Below are 22676 nucleotides of genomic sequence, written 5' to 3'. Positions count from 1 at the left end.
CTCCTGAGGACTGAGGAATAGCTAGCCGCGCGGCATTAATAATACAGGTTGTGAACATTTTGTTTTGATCGTCGACATTTAAATCTTTCGAGAAAACTTTTTCCAGGCTGGCCTGTTCTTGAAACAGTGCCCAGTTTGCTAAGTGTAGCTTCCAACGACGTGGTTTGCTTGGGATGATTTGTGGTGGGGATGATAAGTTAATTTTTACAGGAAGGTGATCACTTCCATAGGGGTTGTCAACGACATCCCATTTAAAATCTGTAAAAAGTGATGGAGAGCACAGTGACAGATCTAGGCAACTCATAGCTCCTGAGCTTGGGCAACAGTAAGTTGCTGCACCAGAGTTTAATAGGCATATGTCGTTGGTTAGAATAAAATTTTCAAGTGTTTGGCCCCTGGTGTCAGTAGTTTTACTACCCCATAACGTGTTATGTGAATTAAAATCACCACCTATTAAAAATGGTTCAGGTAGCTGCTCTAAAATTATCTCTAGATCTCTTACGGTAAAATGTGAATGTGGTGGAATGTACATTGAACAAATGGCGATAGTTTTGTGAGCTAAAACGGTGACAGCAACGGCTTCTATGTGAGTGTTAATGGGAATTTCTCTGGCTGCTATACCAACTGGCAGAACAATGGCTACACCACCTGACAGCCGGTTCGCCTGAGTACGGTCGCGCCGTACAACAGTGAAACCTTTTAAAAAGTTCTTGCGTTTTTCGCCTAGGTTGGTTTCCTGTAAGCACAGGGCCACAGGAGAGAAGTTTATTAACAGGTCTTTTATGTCACCTAAGTTATGAATGAGACCTCTACAATTCCAATGGATCATGAAAGCCATTATGAAATTGAAAGGCAAAAATGATATTGACGAGTGAATGGGAGATAAGAAAGATGTTAGGTGACATGGATCTGAAGAAGGCAGATACAAACAGAGCGATAACCCTTAGGTTATCGCCTTCTTATTTTGAGTTGTTATTGGGATTTTGTCCCTCTTACCGCGCTCGAGGGAGCGCTTGTCCTTCGGTGTCGAGGACACCGGGGCTTTTGTTTCGACCTCCATTGCTCTCTCTGAGGCGCTGGAGGACCGAGAGTTTGGCGCCGAGACACGTGTCTCGGGCCTTGGAGTTCGCTTGATCTTAGGACCCTGCGGGACTGGTGTCTGCAGGGCCGTTGAAGAGGGCGGAGCAGTACTGACTGCTTCCACCACGGGGGCGGGAGGAGTCACTGCGGCACCACTGCGCGTGGGCTCCGAGGACTCCGGAAGCCTCTGTGACGCTGCCCCTGCCTGCGTCACATCGGCATAACTGCGTCGCGGAAGGTACGACAGCCGTTTTCGGGCTTCAAAGAACGATATTTTTTCTTTGACAGTTAGTGCTATTACTTCTTTTTCTTTTTTCCAGCATGGGCAAGACCGCGAGTAGGCTGGATGGTCTCCTTTGCAGTTAGTACAATGTGGGGAAGAAGTGCAGTTTTCAGATTGATGATCAGTTGAGCTGCATTTAGCACAGGTTGTTTGGCCTCGACATGCATGTGAAGCATGTCCGAACCTTTGACACTTGAAACACCGTCTTGGGTTCGGGATATATGGTCTGACGTTTACTTTTACGTACCCTGCATCCAGAGAGGTAGGCATTACGCTTGTACCAAATGTAAGTATGACATGTTTGGTGGGGATTTCTTGGTCGTTTCTACGGATTACTATTCTTTGTACCTTTGTCACATTTTGTTCCTGGAAACCTTCCAGCAGTTCCTCGTCACTTAAGCCAATAAAGTCTTCAGATATTACTTCCCTGCTTGTATTAAGTGTTCTGTGGGCTGAAACAGTCACTGTCGCGTCGCCAATACTGGTAAGTTCAGAGAGCTTATCTGCTTGATCTTTGTTATTCAGTTCTAGGAGCAGGTCCCCGCTAGACATTTTGGATGCTTTGTATGTTGGTCCGATTTTGTCTTTCAGACACTTCGCTACCAGGAAAGGAGAGAGTTTCCTTACCGGAATGTTGCTCTCACTATGCACTACATAGTACTTTTGAAATGTTGGGGCGTTGCTTTGAAAGGAAAATTGAAATGGTACTTCGGTGCGGCATCTCTTCAGACGCCGATCATAAACAATAGAGGCTTGCGCTGCCATAGGAAAAAGTGTATGTTCGGCAACAGCGCCGACCGCCCACCACGGAGCCCAATGAGGGGACGTGGCACAGCTTGTGTACAAGCCTGCACGACGCCAACCGTACGCTATCACTATAACCCAATATGGTGTACCCAAGGTAGGATATCCACACAAGGTTAACCCTTGCCGCCGTGGAGAAAGGAAGTAAATGGAAGAGAAAAGAAGACAGGAAAGATGTAAAGTGAGAGATAAAGACGAAGGTTTGAGAAGAGGGAGATAGGAAGAGGCGACTACCGATTTCCCCCGGGTGGGTCAGTCCGGGGGTGCCGTCTACGTGAAGCAGAGGCCAAAGAGGAGTGTTGCCTCCGCCGGGGGGCCTTAAAGGGAAGCTGAAACACTTTTCGAAAAAAAATGAGTTCTCTGCGGCATTCTACAGTTTTGAGTCCCCTGAACACGAATATCTCGTTCAAAAAGGGCAGAAACAAGCGCAAGCGGCTGTTTTTTCATGAAAACGCGCACCAGCGCCTCAGGGTATCGCGCGAACGCCGCTGTTGCCCGTGATTGGTCGGAGCCGCTGTGACGTCAGTGGCGGCAGTCGCCGGTCGGCGCCGCCGTTTGAGAGCGTAGCACGCCGTTCTGTTCTGGCTGCATAGCTGAGTTGTAAGCATTATAGAACGTTCTCGCTGTCTCGGACAGCTTGTATTTTCGCCGTACATGTTCGAACCGACAGTCGATACGGAAAACGATGGCGGCAACGGCAGCAACGACGATGTTGAGTGTGCCAAAAGCGAGAGCGATGTGTACACCTTCTCGCGCGCTGGAACTCTTAGCTGTTACGTATGCTTTTTTTTTTTTCATTTAGCTGCACGTTCCAATGACGGGAGAAAAAATGCGCTAAAGTGTCACTGGGAACTTGCTGCTGGAAGAATACCGAAGCACTAACTTCTCATTAGATTGTAAACACGGGTACAATTCCGCGATGTCAAGCACCTTGCCGCTGCTTGTCTGAAGTCCCGTGGTTTTCTGAGCGTTGATACACGATCGCGAACATAAGTGCCAGGTTTCAAAGTGCGCACATGCAGTGCTGCGAGGTACAGTCATGGAAGTTGCTGATCATACACATCCAGATCGAGATGGTCAGGGGGATTATATGTGCAATATTCAGAATATGGTTCGACAACTTTGCGATTGTGGCTCGATCAAGAATCGGTATGCGCGCTCCATGCTAGTGTTGACATAAAGATATTAGGCAGTTTTAGCACCGCCGTGTGGTAAACATGATAACTGCAACCGTACGTCGAATGTCACTAGGCAAGCTTATACTCCAATTTATACCTCAGGTGCAACGCTGTGGAAGCTACGCACGAAGTCCGGTTACCAAAATTTATTACTGCGCGCGTTTCCGTCTATGGTTCGCAGCGTGCCAGCGGCATTTGCTCGCGCGAGCATGCACGTGAAGCTGCCGCAACGGGCTGCAATTAAAGAATGCCGAAAAGAAAATTGATTTAAAAGAACGTGTTAGCAGCCGTATAAGTACACGGATTGTTTCTATGGGTAAATTCTTTTTTTTTTTCATTCAGAACTGAGCTTATATATGAAAAGTTTTCTCAAAAATCGGGTCAAGAACCACCGAACTTTTTCTAAGTGCGAACGCAGCCACTGCAAGAAGTATCTCAAGCCTCCACAGCGTTGCACCTGATGTATGAAACGGAGTATAGCAACGCTAGCAACAATGCGTTTCCGCATTTGTCGTAAGGCTATCCGGCTATCGCGGAAATGGTCCGAGCACAGCACAGTTGATTTCGTCGGCACGAACTTATCTCTCCTCACCACACTGCGCTGCAAGCTTCTTGTGCTTCGGGAACCTGTGAAACACCACATCGTCTCACCCGCGTGTGTTCGCGCAGCCGAATGTTGCACAGAACGAGGGCATGTTGGGCGCCCTTGGCTGTAGGCACTCACGCAGCACAGAAGGAAAGAACAGTTTACGAAAATCGCAAAACAAACGTGAGTGGCGGCGGCGGCAAATCTGTCGTAGCGTCGTTCAGTAAAGCGCAGGACGGAAAGAGGCATGCCAGCGCATGCCAGCACGCCGGTCCGGCAGCTCGGTCCCCGCCAGTGACGTCACTCTCACCGGTTCTCTCCTCTGGTAACCTCCTCACCCGGCGCTCCGGGAAGCGATGGGGGCGTGTCCGCGGGGGTGATTTAGAAAGCGATTTCCGCCCCTTATATTAACAAAACGAAGAAAAAAATTTCGGAACTGTAAATTATTAGGTCTGTTCTTCCCAATCCCAGCAATTCATGGAAATTGAAAACCGCTTCAGCTTCCCTTTAAAGGTCCGATCACCCAACATCGGCTCAACCTCCAGGATCCCCCTTTCCCCGGACACGGCTAAGCCGCGCACGACTACACGCGGGAGGGTCCAACCCTCGTGTGCTCGGGTCCGTGGTGTCGCAACACACCAAACGCCTGCTGACGCAGACGCCCCTGCGGGGTTTGATGCAGAGTGGTTCATTGTTTCTCTTCTGTGGTCTGTGTAAGGACGGGAACAGAACTTAAAAATGGTGGCTATCCGGTGATGAAGGCAAAGCAGGTGTATCAGCTAAGGATCTAAAATGTACCCTATGGTCGCAACATTTTCAGTGCCTGTCACTGCATTCCGATTCCTTCAAGGGGTTGGTCGTCCCAAAGCAGCAGTGGGGCTATGAGCAATGCTGTAGTGGAGGGCTTTGAATGAATTTTTCACCACTTGTGATTTTTTTAAAGCGGCACTAAACAGAAACATATCCTGCTACAATTTCCAAAAGAGACACTCTTACCAAGGCTTGGTAAGTGCGACAAATATGCAAAAACGAAAAATTAGTGGCGATGTCGCCTTCGAACTTCTCGCTCCAGCTAGCCGTGCCATCATCGGTTTTGATGTCACGGCGTGACATGATTTTGACGATTTTTATCGGTAAGTATCATTAACTACACTGTATTCTAAAACAGCCAAACACTGAAAATAGCAAATTTCAAGAACTTTTACTACGCAACAATGGCTCAAATGCAAAAAAAAAAAGCTTTGAAATCAATAATGCTGCCCTGAGGTATCAATGCTGAACTTTCAGCACAAGATTTTTAAAAAATCTAACACTGACCTTCATGTTCTCTTCTGATAATTAAGCTGTTACTGCACAATTAATGACAATAAAGTTTCAAGAGAATACCTTACCAGTCTAAACTGCAACAAGGCTGAAAGTGTGGCAAGTTGGTTTACATTCAATGTGAAAAGCAGCGCAATTGGAACACACAGACAGACAGATGAAAAATGTGCTCGTGTTTCTTCTGTCCACCTGTGTTCAAACTGCACTGCTTTTGACAATGAACAGTCTAATTTGACTTGGTGTTTCTCTTTAGTGGCCCTCTAATGTGCCCACAAGCATTTTTTGCATTTCGTCCCTACTGAAATGCAGTCACCAGGACTCGAACCCGTGACCTCGTGCTCACCAGCAGAACAGAACACCACAGCCACTGCACCACTGTGGCGAGTTTGCCTGCATTCTATGCAATGCTTGCAAAAAACTTGCTTTGATTACAAGCCCTGTTGCACTTTGCGTTTACTTGCATACAATTTCTTTCACAAAATAACATACTGGGCCTTTCTTTTTGGTCTTAATGCTGTCCAGCTCTTGAATTGCCATCCACGAGACACACAATACCATGTCTTCATTGCCTGCATTGATAGGTAAAGAAAGAGGCACAGTCAATACGATAGGAAATAATATTGTCACTCACAAAAATTTTCATTTTGAAATGCACAATGAAAAAAAAAAAAACTTTTTAGTTGTAAAAAGAAGCATGGCTACTAAACAGCACACTGGGAATACGACTTGCCTGAAGACAGGGGCATGTGTTAAATACCCCTTTGTGCATGTGTTTTGAATACATCTGGATGCATTTGCCCAGATGGTCCCCACATATACGAGAAATGGGATTAATTCCATTTCAGAGTTCTTTTTAGGTAATAGGCACAAATTTATCATTTGTAAGGCCCACTGTTAAACAGCCTTATTGTTTTCAGTACTGCATACCCTCCAATGGGCTTTGAATGAATCTTTTCTACCTTTGTTCATTCTATACACATTGGATTTTGATATTTCTGACATGTGCATCTTTTTTAAAATTTCCTTTAGGTTTAGAGGGAACATGCTGATCAAAAATGGCATTTTTCTTTTAAAAATCAGTTTTTCAGATTCTGACTGACTGAAAGGACTCGTGTATGTTTGAGCCACCTTTGTTCGGGGCAAGTTTCAAAGCTTACAAGGCCGAGTTTTTGGTTGCTTCAGAGTGCGATGTAATCTGTGTCTATCAATAAACTAGCCTCGACCAAACACCAACCAAATCTCGTGACAGCATGAGCAGCACAAGCTTAAGGGAACCTCAAGCACATCTTTTGTTGTTGCATCTCTTCAAGCTTACCTCTGCCCACAGTAACAGAGACGTTTCTACTACCATTCCTTAAGTTTGATTCACCGATGCAGCCTAACGTAACATACTTTGTTACAGTGTACCTTGAAGAGTTCATTACAATGCTTTCATTACAATTACATCACCACCTCTGGGATAAGCCCAGTGCACGGGCCTTGGGAACGGCCTGGAGGACTGCCTAGTGGGGATGTACAGGATGTGTCTGTCACTTTGTGCGTTTTTGTCCCCTATTTGCACACACAAATATAGATCACAGTTGCCAAATCATCCAAACCAGTACCCTACACAGGATGGGGAGATATCCAAAAGGCCTGTGTTTAAGGGAGGACGCGGGGCTACAAATCTAGATTTTCCCCAGGAAAACACACTTTCTCGTTTTGTTTATTTTGGATTCCTAGACATTCATAAAGAAGCTCACTACCAAGTTTGGTTGCAATCTGCGTTGTAGAAAAGAAGAAAATGAATTCTCTTCTCGTGACGGTGGCATACACTATCCATCGAGAGCGCCCATGAATGCTGTATTCAAGACACGGCAACGGAGTGGGCAAAAAACCAAACACGGAATGAATGCCCGCATTAGAAAGCTTATTTTTCATGCGTTTTAATCACAGGAGACCTTTTATCGAGAGTACAGCAGACCAAAAAGAAAGAAATAATTCTGGCTGCAGCACCCTTGTCTATGAGGGCAGACAGTGCTGGACTGCTCTAAAGCCGAAAAAAAAAAAGCGAAGACGACTTTAAGCGATTGCCAGTGAGCAGGTACGAATCGAAGAGGAGGGTCAAACCTGTGGAGCAGAGCACATTGATTGTTTTTGGTCTTAAAATAAACTAGCATGTTCCGAAACATTTGAGCTCATTTTTCTCAGTTTGCACTTTTTGGCCAAACCAAACCTTTCGGGAAACTCACTTCCAAACGGCTTCGCTAAAACCTGCTTTCAAAGTAGTTTCTGGGCTGAAATTTTGTCAGGAACAAGATTAGGTACTTTTTATATTTGTAACATTTTATGAACACCAAAAATCATTACGTATCTGGCATATAATGAGAACAAAAAAAAATTGACCTCAGCCTAGAAGTGACGACACTATTACAGAAATGCAATGAAACACACGTGACTGGCCTTATCCTGCCCTAGAACTCTTCTAGAAGGTATCTAACAAAAACAGTATGCCTTCATCATTTCTGAAATTATGGTTTTCCTAAGGTGACATGCCTGCTTGGTCCGTATGACAGCCATAACTTTTTTATTTGCTCTGTATTATTGAAATTTAGAATATGCACTTAAAGCAAGAAGATGCATGAAGCTATAGATATTTTAATATATCAATGCAACGCTTTAACAGTAAATTTTCAGCCCCACATCTCCCCTAACAAAGCTTCTCCAAATCCCTAGCAAATTTCTTGCACATTTAGCTGATTAAAATATAAAAAGAAGTATTTCAATAAAGGCACATGGGATGGTAGAGCAGTGAGAGTATTTGTATACCATGTGCTCAAAACGGAAAAAGCCAACATTTTTAATCCTACAAGTGAATGCAAAAAATCTGAAAATGCTTTCAGAAAATTATATTTCCTTTTATGGCACACCTGGATAGGAATTTTTTGCACATTCGAAATATATATGACATGGGGGTAGTAAATTTACAACTTGTGTCTGAATATGCACACATTTAAAATGAGGAGGCGCTGGCTAAAAGGTTCCGTCCATCTAATTTCATTCACTACTGCGCCGTGACAAATTGTCGTCATAGTCAGCAACATCAGAGTCACTGAATGTGTGTATAGCTCAGAGAAAAACTTCAATCACTGTCAATGTTTTCATGCAGAAGCGAATCATCTTCGGAGCTTGATGACTCAATCAAATGAAATACATGCTTACGCGACGGGCACGGCAACATGCGAATGGCAGCACCATTTTCTACCGATTGAACATAGGGTGCGTTCCAATTCTGACAAGCTTCAGAGACCGTCTACGTAGACAGCTAAAGAGCGCAGTGAGCAGATGTCTATCGACAACAGAGACAGGTTCGAGGCAACGTAATGGAATGCATTTCAAGCCATCCGGAAGACATATGGAAGATGCTTCTGCGACATGACGCCACCTTGTGGCAACAAGAAAAAGTTGAGAAAAACACATTTTCTGTATTTTAAGTCTTTGCACTTGCGAACCTAAGAAAAACACGAGGCAGTTTACATTAGGCACATGGGATAGCTTGTCTATGTTTTCTTGTGCAAAGACAACACTCCTGTCGGCTTTCCAAGCATCCCGCTCAGCCGCCATCTTGTTTAGACAGGAAAGTAGTCTGCATCGTTTTTTACTTCAATGCTGTCTTTGCGAAGCTGTCTACTTTGACGTCTTTGTGAGAAGTGGAACGAGACTTAAGATGGCTGCAGTCCGTTTAGCCGTGTACTTAGTCGTCTATGGTGAGTATTGGAACACAGTCATAGTCGAACGGAGACTGTTCGCCCCCTAGCGGCCAAATAGAGAACTTGTCAGAATGTCATAATGGACTGCACCAACTTGCCGATCACTGGCACTCAGAAAGAGGACCCAAGCACGTGGACACGACAGACTCGTCCATGGCACTAATTGCAAAACTGAGTAAGACTTGTACACACCCCTTCAAGGGACCGACAACCAATTTTCAAGCATTCCCTTTTCCTTGGCCCAATGGAAAGTCCACTATTTGAAGTATATATACCCACAGCAGTTGATTCGGGAAATCTCTGAAAATATTTTAAATTAAATTTTTCGATCTGCAAAACCTCTTCTACTTACTGTGTATGGAGGCTGGCAACAATGACAGCTGATATCGATGGTGACAGCACGTGACAGAAACGTGCAGGTTAGGCGACAGAGCAGCTGTTTTATCAAATGCTGCAACTGAGCCATAAAAACAGCCGGAACAATGTTATATTAATGTATGGATGTCACGGACATTTTTCTGTTTTTGCAAAACTTCCCGCCGGCAAAAGAAAAGTAGTCTAAGACATGGCAGTGATGATGCGTTTCCTGGTCTGCAGTCGCTTTTGATGCAATAGCATAGCCTTCAAGATCTGTTTCTGCTACTCGGAGCCAACCGCAGCAACGCTCCATCAAGGAATGGCTCCACTTGCTTGTGTGCAGTCAACACCGCTTTTTGGTAAAACTATCTTCACACTTTGAATACGCAGGTAAATAGACATAATTTGCAATATAACGAAACAAAAGTTTCTGTAGATTGATAGATATTGCATGTGAAATGAACAGAGACCTATGCATTTACTTAGAATTGGACATGGTTTTCAACCACGTTTCAGCACATAGCATCACCGAGCATCATTCTTTCATGAGTTTCGCCACCGATTTAAAAATATAATTCTATTTTTAAGGGGTAAAATGATGCTTGCTCCTATCATTGCGAGTCACAATCTTTCCATTGGCACAATAATCTAAAGGCACATTCTGGGCGATTGTCGATCCCTTCACAAGGTTTTAAACACAGTGGAATGGAGATAACATACATTATTGTGTACTGCATTGCTAGCCACAAGGAATGTCAATAAATGTGTGACAATCACTCATTTGACTAATCAAGCACACCAATTAAATTGCTTTAAGGCAGATGTTGCAATTTCAAAATTGGAAGTAGCGCTGTTAAACAGGCTAGTTGGTTGCGCGATTCTTGATTCATATTTAAGGTGTCTGCATCTCCTCTTTGAGTTGGTTTCTATTGGGCAGGTAAAATGAATCAAGAATCTTGCTGAATTGAAGCCAGTCAAGTTTCAGGGGAATTAGCACCTGGCAGGGATCTTGAAACTAGTACCGGCTTCTAGATGTTAGTCTCCAAACTCTTATCACAAAATGCATCGATGGTCCGCTTAGGCTTTGTCCCACATTGCACAAGCGAGGATTTCGGGGGTAAATATCTTGCAATGCCAGTGCAGTTCTTCAAAAGATTGGGGAGGGATATCTCAAAACTGGTGTTAAGCCTGAGGATTCCAACTCAGTGGGCATGCCGATTTCACAATTCAAATAGTGTCTTATATTAATTAAAAAGGTTATGTACGATAGCTTAAGCAAGTAAATAATCAGTGATTATCCCACTTTACCTTATCCTATTATCATTACAAATACATTGTAAGCTAATGAGACAGAGACATCACTATTACATTGCCTTTAGACATTTTGGCTGCTCTTATTTGAAGCACATGGTATCAGAGTCGAACCTGAATACAAAGAATTATCCAATATATATCCATGTAAACCTAATATGGATCTTGCAAATGTCAGTGTAACTAGGGTTCCTGCCATGATGGGCGGCGGGAGAACTGCCACCCACAACGCTGGTTGACAGCCCGCCTCTTTGAAGGGGGGACTACATAATTAGAATGGTTGATTTGGTCAAAGTGTTTGACTCTTTTCTTTTCCTCCGATTCTAAGGCATCTTTTTATTATGTGGAGAGAGATTACAAAGAAATCTGAAGGTGAAGCTGAGAAAGTCATTCATTTCCAGTGTGCTGACGACAGAAATCAGGTAGAAAAGCTGGCTTCGGGAGGTGCAAACCGCAAACCACGTGGCTTCCTGTTGATGCAACGCTACCATCTTGGCACCATCGTAAAGAGGACAGATAGGAGCTTCAGTTTACCCCCAATGCTGCATTTCATTGCACAATAGTAAAAGAAAAAGAAGCAAGCAAAATAGTGGGAAAACTGGCGTTCTGATTCGTTACTGCTGCCACGTGTGCACAGGAAGCACTCCTAATGGCTGAAAGATTTTAATCGCTTGCATGCGCATTGCGTGCATCCTTACAGTGGTGAGCTGTGCATTTCTTTATGCTGGCAACATCTGGCTGCGTCACTGGATCACATTTCTTTGCTAATTCAAACAGTAAATGCAAAATGGTTGGGTTTACCATTCAAAATAATGGTTGTATCGAAGAAAAAAAAGTAATAAAAAGTTTATTAGCATGTATACCGCCCTTCCCCCATGTCTGATGTCCACCCCTCGAAATTTCCTGATGAGAACCCTGTGTGCACCGAATATATCTGCTTATAACATGCATTGGATATAACAAAGCTATATAACAAAGCTATTTTTGTGTCAGGTGTGACTTCGTTGTAATGAGGTTCAACTGCATAGCATACAACAGCACTGCACCTTTAGCTCCTCACAAATAAGTGTACAGGACTAGGAACGAAACAGTAACTGCTATTTGCTATCTTTAACTAAGTGCAGACATGAACACAAATATACAGGTTCTTTTGATTCTGACCCCACTGAAGCCTACTTGCTGCAGATGAGAGTCAAACTTGCCACCTTGTGCTCTATAGGTAAGCACTACAGCCGCCAAGCCAAACCACAAGTGGGTTTCTTAATTATAGCCAGCTCTAGCACTCACTGCTCACAGGAATATGTTGTGCGAAAAAGAGGCAGCATGCTAATAGCTCCATCAGGCAGGAATCATGCAATATAAGTTATTTATTAGTATTCTAGTAGCAACAAAGGAATTATACAGGAGAGAAGTGGGGGAGGAGACCGTAGATGGTCCTCGAGCCTAAAAAATTCTGACTGAGATTGGTACATATTACTTGGCACATTACGGACAAGGACACTAGAAAGAATGATACACACAAGACGCGCTGTGTGCATATAATGTGTGTGCCTTTCTGGTATCATTGTCCGTAATGTGCTACATCATCTGTGCTACTGTCATGCCAGTATGTCCCCCCCTGGTGAGTATCCACACTACATAGGAGCAATACTTCAGGTCTGTATGGCACTGTTAAATTCATCCCTCTTCATACATGCCATCAAAATGCATAACAAAGGCCCACCGGTTACCAGTGTTTTAGATCAGCCAACTAAATCCCTGAAAACCACCACAAAGCCCTAACACTTTTCCACATCATGCAAGGATAATTTAAAAGCAACAGTATTCATAGTAAAATATTCTTGCGCGCACAATTGACAAGGACACAGTGAAGGGGACACACGAGCGCTACTCACAACTATTTTATTTTCGGAAAGATACAGAACATATATACCTTAGCTATCAGCGCTGAGCATGTGCAAGAAGAGTGGTCAGTAAAGCATAAACAGATTAAACACAGATTAAGAAGGTTCAACCAGTATTTAAGAAAGCGAATTCATTTTCAGTGATTACAACCGATGGTTGGCTTATGCATCTTTCAGCGCACTTTTTGATATGGAATGCTTCTGCGATTTCACGTGTTAGTTTATTATTATCTGAAAACAAAATGTCAGTGTTAAAAAATATCGGATCACAATGACATAGAATGCAGTGGTTCGACAAGTGCGAATGATTTTCTTTACCAAGGGAACGCTCATGTTCTTTTAGACGGGTGTTTATGCACCGACCGGTTTGTCCTATGTACATGCAGCCACAGGTCAATGGAAGCCGGTACACAACACCTATTCTGCATTTTGTGAATTTTTTATCGTCTTTTATACCGCAGCTGCATTTTTTTACCTTATTGTCTAATTTTCTGGAAATAGCTTGACACAGTTTTTGCACCTTGTTAGGAGCGCTGAAAACTACTTCAACGCCATACCGGCTGGCAACATTCTTTAGCCCATGGGAAAAATAATGTACGTAAGGTACAACTGCAAGACGTTTTTTGTTTGTGCTAAGACTGTTCCTTGAATCTGTATGTTGTACACCCTTTACTATTCTTATTACTTTTTCGGCCGCTCTGACTATAATGTGTTCCGGGAATCCCACCGAGGCTAGTCTAGCTACCTGATTAGCAAAGCTTTCTTTTAGTCGGTGGCAACAAGATTTTACCAACGCTGCCTGAAAGATGCATAAGCCAACCATCGGTTGTAATCACTGAAAATGAATTCGCTTTCTTAAATACTGGTTGAACCTTCTTAATCTGTGTTTAATCTGTTTATGCTTTACTGACCACTCTTCTTGCACATGCTCAGCGCTGATAGCTAAGGTATATATGTTCTGTATCTTTCCGAAAATAAAATAGTTGTGAGTAGCGCTCGTGTGTCCCCTTCACTGTGTCCTTGTCAATTGTGCGCGCAAGAATATTTTACTATGAATTCGTACCAACTCGCCCAACTATCAGTTCTGTTAAAAGCAACAGTTCGATCACCTTTATTTCTGGCCATGGAGGGAATATTTGTACCAGAAATACAATGAAATGATGTTTGAGGTAAAACTTAATAAGTATAGTAATCAATTATGTAGTAAATGGTTTTCTAAACAATCATCAACTGAAACTTCACTCCAGTGTATAAAAACACCACTATGGGCTTTGTGCTAAGTTTCTGGCACTTAAATTATGATTTCTGAGGCCTCCATCTGTACACATCAAAAATTATATGCTTGGCATTACAGGGTTATGGAAGGTCATGCCCTTGAGGGAGGATTTTGCCTCTAGATTTGCAGTCATCTTGACGCAAAAATGTACATTAATAAAAAAACAATGCAACACCACAGTCACCTGTATCAGGCAACAATATCCTCTTGAGCAAGCTGAGGTTGCTAAGGAAGATGTTGGTATCGGTGACCACATAGGTACCCTACACGGAAGAGACCAGAAGAGCATCACATACAACGGTTCAAATCGAAATGAACAAATTTTTTTTGTTGAGTGAAAATACTACTAGGCAAGCTGAATCTCGAAATGTGCCTTCCAATAATTTTACAAGAATATCTGCCTGACGATAAGTTAAAATTTGCCATATCCACAGAAATGACGAATTGCATACATGAAGGCACAAATAAAAGGGCCTAAAAGTATTTTTAAGGAAGCCTAGTACATGTGAACACAAATAAATCCACACTTGACTGTTTGCAAGAGTCGCCAGCAGAAACGAGGTCACAGACTTTGTTACCAAGAATCTGAAGGGGGCGGGATGGCACAAATCAGATTAAGATTCAAGCAAGTAAGCCTAGGAAGCCCACTTCATCCTGTTCAATAAGTTCAGTAAACTGCATCACACTTGCCGGTTTTGCAAATGCCTAAATCTGGTGAAACTCCCTTTAACGAGTTTTTCAGCAACTGGTGCAAAATTTATGATGTCCACCAGAACAAATATGTCGTCAAACAAACAACCAAGTTAGCTTCACTGCACTGTTAAGAATTATTTGAAATATTCACTGAAACACTCAGCACATGTAATGGTGTTTCAATGCAAGTGTTCCTCCAAATACAACATTGCGTAGTGCCTCACCACGTCTGTTGTTCAACATGTTCGCTTCCTGATAGTTTGTTGCAGCTAGACTAACAACTCTGGCTTAAACTATCCGAGGTGTTTACAACACAGTTTATATTCATAGCTGTGCTGGCTAAAACGAAAACGATGAACTCACCTTGTAGTCTGTGAGAGGCCCTTGTTCGTTCAAGCTTTCATCAAAAGCATCCGTCAACTGCAAGTAGAAAAAAAAAACTAACTTGCATGAACCACAGGGGGTTATACATAGCAGTGTGAAGACATCACAGTTTTCAACTCCATGGTACCATTTCAATATCTATAACTGCACTTAACTAAATAGAGAAAAAGCCAAACATTCTAAAGATGACTGACATACTACACATTATGCAATAGAGCTGAGGACATGCTGCAAAGGCTGTCCTGACCCAAGACAGCTTTTTTTTTTTTCTTCTATCATGTAATTACACCTAAATATGCATTGAGAGAAAGGTCACTAACACGATTTTATGGTTGTCAGTGGTATCCAAAACTGTTTGGCACTATGCAAAATATGGCAGGCTTTTCCTTACCCCAAGCAAGGCACAACCAATACTGCAATGTGAACAGTCAGAACAGCACTAATACAGTGCATTTCATAGTCAAAGGCCAGACGCACGTCTGGTTAACCTCCCTGCCTTCTCTCTCTATCTCTCTCGCACAAGTGCGCACACATTCAAAGGAAGCACCTTGTCAGTAGCCCATCCTTAATAACAGCTTTACTAAACCAACAGGTCTGCAGCGCAGCCTTAATAAGTACCTACACAGCACCACATTGATTGATACTACTGTTAATTGGGCATAGTGCCCAAATTAATCCAAAGCAGTGTACCCACGGGGTTCTATGGCATGTACCAAAACCAATAACGCGACTATAGGTGAGCTAGTTGGTACATGATTTGGAAGCAAACAGGTGCTAAAATGGGACAAAACGAGAAATCAATGTACAAAGCAGAAAGACTCAGCAAGTGTGCCGACTACCAATGAAAGGTTTATTTCGTGAAAAGTGGCTCATAAATCTTAGAAGGACAAACTGTACCAAAAGATCAACACACAGGCATTTTTTTACACCACACCCCTAATCAGAATGAAGCAGCCACAGTCAGGAGTCCAACCTGTGGCCCCATTGCTCAGCGGCAGAGTGCCATGGTTACCGAGTTACCGTGGGAGGTAACACGCCGACTCCGTCTGCCGTAATACGGAAAATTTGCCCGCATACTTCATATGGTGCTCCCACTAAGTGTGGCAGGCATTGTAGCCTCTGTGGAGAAAAAACAAAGTGGCCACAGGGCCATTGCCAGAAAAGGTTGGCTGGCCTCCACAATTTTTTAGGCAGGGTTCATCTACCAGCAATGGCATGCTTGAAGACAGCAAACGTGGTGCAAAATAACATGCTCCTGGCTTCAACATTTTGGGAGAAAAAAAAATTTAGTGAAGAGTAAAGTAGTCTCAAAATATGTAATCTGGGTGAACATCCAAAGCTTTCCGGTTGACCCCCGTTCCTAAGCAATTACAATTATTCAAACAATTCAGCTGAGTGGAATAATAATTTGAGAATAATTCTACTTACAAACGTAACTATCAATTACAGTGCCACCGTAGTTTCTCCTTTCGTCAGCACCCTCTCGCCCTTTCCTGGCGCACAATTTTTTTTCTTGTTCTCCATGTCTGTCTTCCCTAATCAAATGCAGCATAGCAATTAACAACTCCTTGCAAAAAAAGGGCACTAGGATCCCCTTCAGTAGGAGTGCGAGAATACTAGAAACTTTTGAATAATGAATCGAATATTGTCCTATTCCGATTTGTGGTTCGAATTAAATAGTCACTATTAGAAAATTCGAATAGCTTTTGAATAGTTTTCAAATACTTTACGTTGTTGACTGTACACAATCAAACATCAAATTAAAGCCCAAAAATGTGACAACTTTAATCTAACTCAAAGTGCACATTCACAGTGTACAGTGAACAGTGGACAGCATGCTACGTCACTCAGACAGCCAGACCTTTCAGGCTAAACACGATCAATCACAATAATACGTTTTGACAAGGAGTATTGGATGGTACTACAGATGCAGCAAGTGTGTCTTTTTATCGAATTAAGAAAGAATACACTTCCTTGCAACATAATTTATACAATAGTGGCACCATCTGCCACGATCATTCGAACAAGGGAAAAGGCCCTTTTTTCACTCTGCCAACACTGCAGACTGCATGCATTTCTCATTTGGTCACAAAGGTATGCACAGATGTTCATTGGCCAACAAGGCTGCTTTTATAAACTTAAAGTGATAATGCATGACTACATATTCTCTGACGAGCCCTAAGTTTGCAAACAAACTGTCCAGCTAATTGCTCATAATGCTTGCTTTGTGCTTTTAATAAAGCATGCTTTATAATGTGCAGTTTGATGGTAGAAACTTTCTAATGTAGTGAATAACATGTGAAAATTGTTTGGGTAGAGGGTAGAACTAGCATATGAAAACTATTCAATATTCAATTCAATTTGCTTCTGGCACTATTTGATTCAATTCGCTTCAGGCCCTATTTAATTTGTATTCAATTCGGCCACAAAAACTATTCGCACACCCCTACCATTCAACATCACCAATTACCAGTTCAATCATATAACAATATAAACCAAGATTTGAGATGCCTTCAATGGAATTTTTCACGTGCACACTTGTCACTAATACATTTGCTTTATGTACATCTAATCCACTCAAAACTTGAACACACTGTATCAGCTTGGGAAACGAACCATAAGGCTTCAAATATTATACCCTTGTCACACGGAAAAACTTAATGTCATTCGAATCTAATGGAATTCGCATATCATCTCACTAATCGGGATTTACACAGGAAAATTTAATGTCATTCAAATGAAATGACATTTGCCATCGAATGAGTTAGGGGAACTCATTCGCATTCGATTTTGAACCAAATGTATACTCTTGACCCCAGATAGATAACAGCAACACGCAACGTGAAAAAATAATGCGTGCATCAGCAAAGTCAGAAGATATTTTTTTTAGACTTATAAAAAAGAATAACTATTTTTACCGCGATGATATTTTCATCACGGGCTGTGCTCAAGCGCTATTACTTTTTGCACCAGGAGTCTGTCACGGCGGTCGGCCATATTGGATCTGTTTGTTTAGCAACGGCTGCAGTGGTGTTGTGTACTCTCGTGATGGTTCGTTGGTGTTTGACGTGCGGTGCCATGGCTACAGCTGCAGTGGCTGCGGACTCGAAAGAAAAAACCACACTGGAGCCCTGCAAAGACATTCCAGGGTGTCTACCAAGTTGACATTTCCAAATTCCCTGAGTTTTCCAGGTTTTCCCTGAGCACCTTTGCGAAATTCCCTGAATGAGCCAGAACTTTGTTTTATGTCAAGACAGGCCGACACCACGTTGCCCGATGCTGTCACTCTCTAGTAAGCATACTGAAACAAAAAAAAAAGACTTAATCCAGTTTGAATAGTAAGGAGTAATATCTATTTTATTTAAAAAGAAAACAGAAGGAAGGTGTAAAATGCACAGAGAAAGAAATGGTAAAGCCCATTCCAAATTGAGTCGAACATTTTCAAATACGAATGAAAAGGAGATGCATACATAAGTAAATATTTTTTTAATATCAGCTATTTCCATCAACTGATAGCAAGCTCATCTGTATGAGGTCCTGAACTTTGTCACAACTAATTATTAAGGTTCTCTCTCAGCAGCTGGAAAGTCAACCTCAACTGTCCTGACATACTCTCAGCCCGTACACAACATCTCAGTGTTGGGTTTCACTGCTTGAACAATTTATTTTGGTTTGGATGAGGGTCACCTGTGTCTCAGCGTCAGGCAACACTTAGTTATTTTAGCTCAAGCTCCTTCAAAAAGGCGCCGGTAATTCCTTTCCCGTTAATTCCTCAGTGCGTCGGTCCTTTCTGTTCTCATCCTCCTTCTACCACGCTTTCACCACATGGATCATCTGAAGCATCCTCTTGGTCAGATGTACAGTCAACATTTGACTTTTCGGATTTCCGAGGGGCCGCAAAAAAAAAACGAAAAAAAAAACGGGCAGTCTGAAAAAAATTAATGCATGTCTTTAACTGCCTTTAAGGGCTAAGATTACCGCAGGCAAGTCTGAAAAAGCTCTGAAGGCCTGCCAGTACGCTTATTAGGCATATCAGGGCTTGTACTGTGACAGGAGACGGGGTGCACGCATGTGTAATTAAGGAATACATACTATGTCCCGTGACAATTGCCCCCTTCCCACGCTTGTTATGCTTCACCGCCTAACACTAGTGTACTGAGGCGAAGCTAACTTTCGGAGACTGGCATTACGCAACGCGCTGTGCTCTGCGAGTTTCAAAGCCAATCGCGAGGATTACAAAGGCGGAGTCGGTGCCATTGGTGATAGCGGCGAATTCTTTCAATGAAAAACACGGCACCGCATGGCAAGAAGCTTAATAGCGAACATAGAAGCAGCTAGGCCTAACGTTGCCGCTGTGGTGGTTACGGCTTCCAGCGGATCTGCCTGCGAGAGTGCCGGTTCGAGGCGGCGAGCAGGGGCGTAGCCAGGGGGGGGGCTTATGGGGCTTCAGCCCCCCCCGAAATTTTTTCGTGCTGTCCACGCACCGCCGACCAAAGCGACCCCCGGCGCAGGAAATCACTCTGGATTTTGTCTAGAATGTCTTTTTGACGCTCGAAAAGACATTTAACCGCGAAGATTGTGAACTCGGGCTGGATTTCGTGGCAACGCCCATACACTGGCAGTCACATAACGCCAAGCAGTCCCATCCGAGCACAATGTTTCAAGGGCGCTTTGATGGTGAGCGGGTGCGCCGCGACATCTCACTGAGGCCACGGAATCTATGGAGCGAATGGATATCAATTGCGAAACTTTATGGGTATAAATCTCACAATCTCTTGATGTGAAACGTGCATTGACATTTCCAAAGTTGTGCTTTAAATTTTCAATTGCGGAACTTTGTGGGTTTAATGTTGTTATAAACATTTGACGCCAAAGGTACATTGACTTTTCTAAAGTCTTACATCGGAACATACAACAAGACAAGCCAAATCAACACACTAGCAGACGAGTTGACAAAGCACGCAGCGAGGTCCAATGAGACGATGTGTTGGGGTGGTTCATTTGTGCCGTCATGTCACATAAAAAAATATTAACACTTTTTTAACCTACGCCAGAACAACCATGTCAAGACACTAAAGCCAGCCAAAGTAACTACGCTCTTATTTATTTTTTTTCTACTTTGACTTTTATTCGCCGAGAACACATTGAGCCTCTTCAATTTTTTTTTGTTCTCGCTACCCTACCCGCGGGCTGCCAGAGCGAGCCAGAGCGCATATGTTTTTCTCGTATGGCCCCGACCACCGCGCGGTGCACTTCGGTGGGCGTTCGGTTTGCTCTGGCCGAGTGGATTTTCACCTGACAGAGTTTTGGAAGCTTTCTGGCTAGCAGACGAGAAAAAAAACAATGGTCGCTCGCCGCCATCACTGTGGGGACTCGAAGGATTGCACCGCGTTCCTTGAGCGCAACCTTTCCGGAAAGTCTTCTTTCGCCGGTGTAGGATACTAAGCAATATGCGTATGGTTCTCAGTGGGCCAATCGTCTCATGTTTTCTTCGGTATTAATTCTGTAGCCCCATTAGGTGCCCGATGTAGGCATTCGATTCTGGCCAACATACTTTCCTATGCGTTTTTTTTTTCCATTTCGGTGCCTCCGCCCCACAGAAAAAAAATACATTGTTGCGGCGCAGCGAATTGTCGCATGGTGAAAGTTCGATTTTGATATTTCTTTTGCGGAACGTAATGGGTGACGGGACGCTTCAGTTGCCGGATACGTTTATTATATTATTGCGAAAGCAATTATATGGACCCTCCAGGCGCATTCCTGCCATCGCCCTCATGTTTCGTATAAAGTCCAAGGCTGATAAAATCGTGACCACGCGCTGCATGCTGTATGTGTGAGTGAAAGCGTAGGGGTGGAGGTGGAATGGCTGAGCCGACGATGGTGGCTCAGTCTTGTGTGCGCAAAGGAGAAAAGCGGGGAGCAAGCGCGCCGCCTTCCATCGCGCGCAATACATCGGGGGGAGTGGATGGAATGGGGGCGGAATCTAGGATTCTGTGAATCTATGAATGTGCAACATGTTTATTTGCCTTGTTTGACGCATTACATACAGTTACTTTTTCTTACATACATAGACTCATTGGAGACTTATACGTATACTTAAATATCTTGTTGCGATGTTTTGTGTATACATGCAGTGAACTATGTTTCCGGTGACATTTGTTTTCCTTTATCAAGCCGTATTTTCACATTTGTATATCCCATTGTATCTTTGGATTTCTAATGTACGAGGGCGAGTCAAATGAAAGTGCGCCCACCCTAACCTCGCAATAATGGTTCGGTTCATTATCTGCGAGGCATGCGCGTAGGAGAACGGCATGTCTCATTTACAAAAGTGACACGCAGGTGTGAAGATAAATGTTCTTTAATGCTCTCATACACTGGGTTGAATATGGTTGCGTCACATAATGGACACTTCAAAAGTTGAACAGCTCGGTGTCGCGAAGTTTTTGACAGCTAAAGGTGTTTCCGAAACAGAAATTAATCGCCGTATGGCTGCCGTTTACGTTTAACACGGCATTTCATTGACCACTGTGAAGCGTTGGAGCAAACGGTTGAAAGGACGTTGTAAAGACATTCCAAGACCGGGCCAAAACCATCGTGCAATCACCCCCCACACAATTTCAAAGGTTCATGAGCCGATGAAACAAGAACGGAGGATAAGCATCGATGAACTGGCAGACCGTCTGAACATCAGTCACGGTTCGGTTCACGCCTTAATTCATGAGCTTCTCGGTTATCGGCTCTTTGGTGCGCAATGGATCCCCAAGATTTTGATCCATAGCGAGAAGACGGAGAAGTTTCGCGCTGCCTTGACTCATCTGATCGGATATCACAATGAGGATGACGACTTCATGTTTTAATTGTGATCGGGGACGAACCTTGGTGCCACTACTACGAGCCTGAAACACGACGGCAAAGCTTACAGTGGAAACATTCGAATTTACCGCGCCCAAAGAACGCAAAGGCCATCATTTCCGCTGGAAAGGTGTTGTTGACTTTTCTTTCGGTCGTCAGGGTCTATTACTGATAGAATTTGCTAAATCTTGAGAGGCTATCAATTGTTTCCGATATTGTGAAACGCCAGAACGGCAGTGTGTCGCAATCAAGAACGAACAACGTGGAAAATTGACGAATGGGGTCATCTTGTTCCACGACAATGCCTGTCCCCACGTCGCTTATGTGGTTAATACAAAACTGGCAAAGTTCAAGTGGAAAACGCTGCAGCATCCGCAATACAGCTCAGACCTGTCACCTTGCGACTTCTACATTTTGGGGCAACTGAAAAAACAGATCAAGGGAACCAGATACAGATTTTTGAAGCAGCAACCCAAGGAGTTTTATAAGACGGGAATGACGCGACTCGTTAGTCAATGGGACAAATGTCTAAATTCTCATGAAGACTACTTTTAAAAGAAGTACCCCGTTGTTGGCTCACATTCATTTGACTTGCCCTCGTATATCTTGCAGAATTCCTGCTTTTTATACGTGCCCTCTGTTGCGACTGATTTCGGTGCAATTACTCACGATACACGACCGGTGGCATCTGCTTCTGCGTAATACATTAAAACAAATTACAGCGTCATTGAGATTTTTCACTGGCCATCGCATATGTACAAGAATGTAAGCATGGTTCTTGAATGACAAAGTTTCATCAACATATTTGTCCTCAACTTGTCCACTTCATTGCCTTTTAATTTTTCATATCAGTGGCATGCACTGCTTTCCTGGTTTCGGACTGATATAGTTCT

General features: G+C 43.3%; 1 protein-coding gene across 2 annotated transcripts in view; it reads right to left on the bottom strand.

Moving 5' to 3' along the window:
- The window catches only part of Swt1 (Swt1 RNA endoribonuclease), a 176088-nt gene that overhangs the window by 134330 nt on the left and 19082 nt on the right, over positions 1–22676 (bottom strand). For both annotated transcript variants that reach the window (XM_065441936.1, XM_065441935.1), the window contains exons 3-5: positions 14908–14964; positions 14036–14114; positions 5744–5823 (exon numbers count right to left, since the gene is read on the bottom strand). In XM_065441936.1, the coding sequence (XP_065298008.1) occupies positions 5744–5823; positions 14036–14114; positions 14908–14964 (216 nt within the window). The remainder of the gene's footprint in view (positions 1–5743; positions 5824–14035; positions 14115–14907; positions 14965–22676) is intronic.

This window comes from Dermacentor albipictus, unplaced genomic scaffold, assembly GCF_038994185.2.
Source record: "Dermacentor albipictus isolate Rhodes 1998 colony unplaced genomic scaffold, USDA_Dalb.pri_finalv2 scaffold_31, whole genome shotgun sequence".
In the NCBI taxonomy this organism is placed as follows: Eukaryota; Metazoa; Arthropoda; class Arachnida; order Ixodida; family Ixodidae; genus Dermacentor; species Dermacentor albipictus.
Note: the sequence above shows the minus strand (reverse complement) of the source record. Positions and strands in the feature narration are given on the sequence as shown.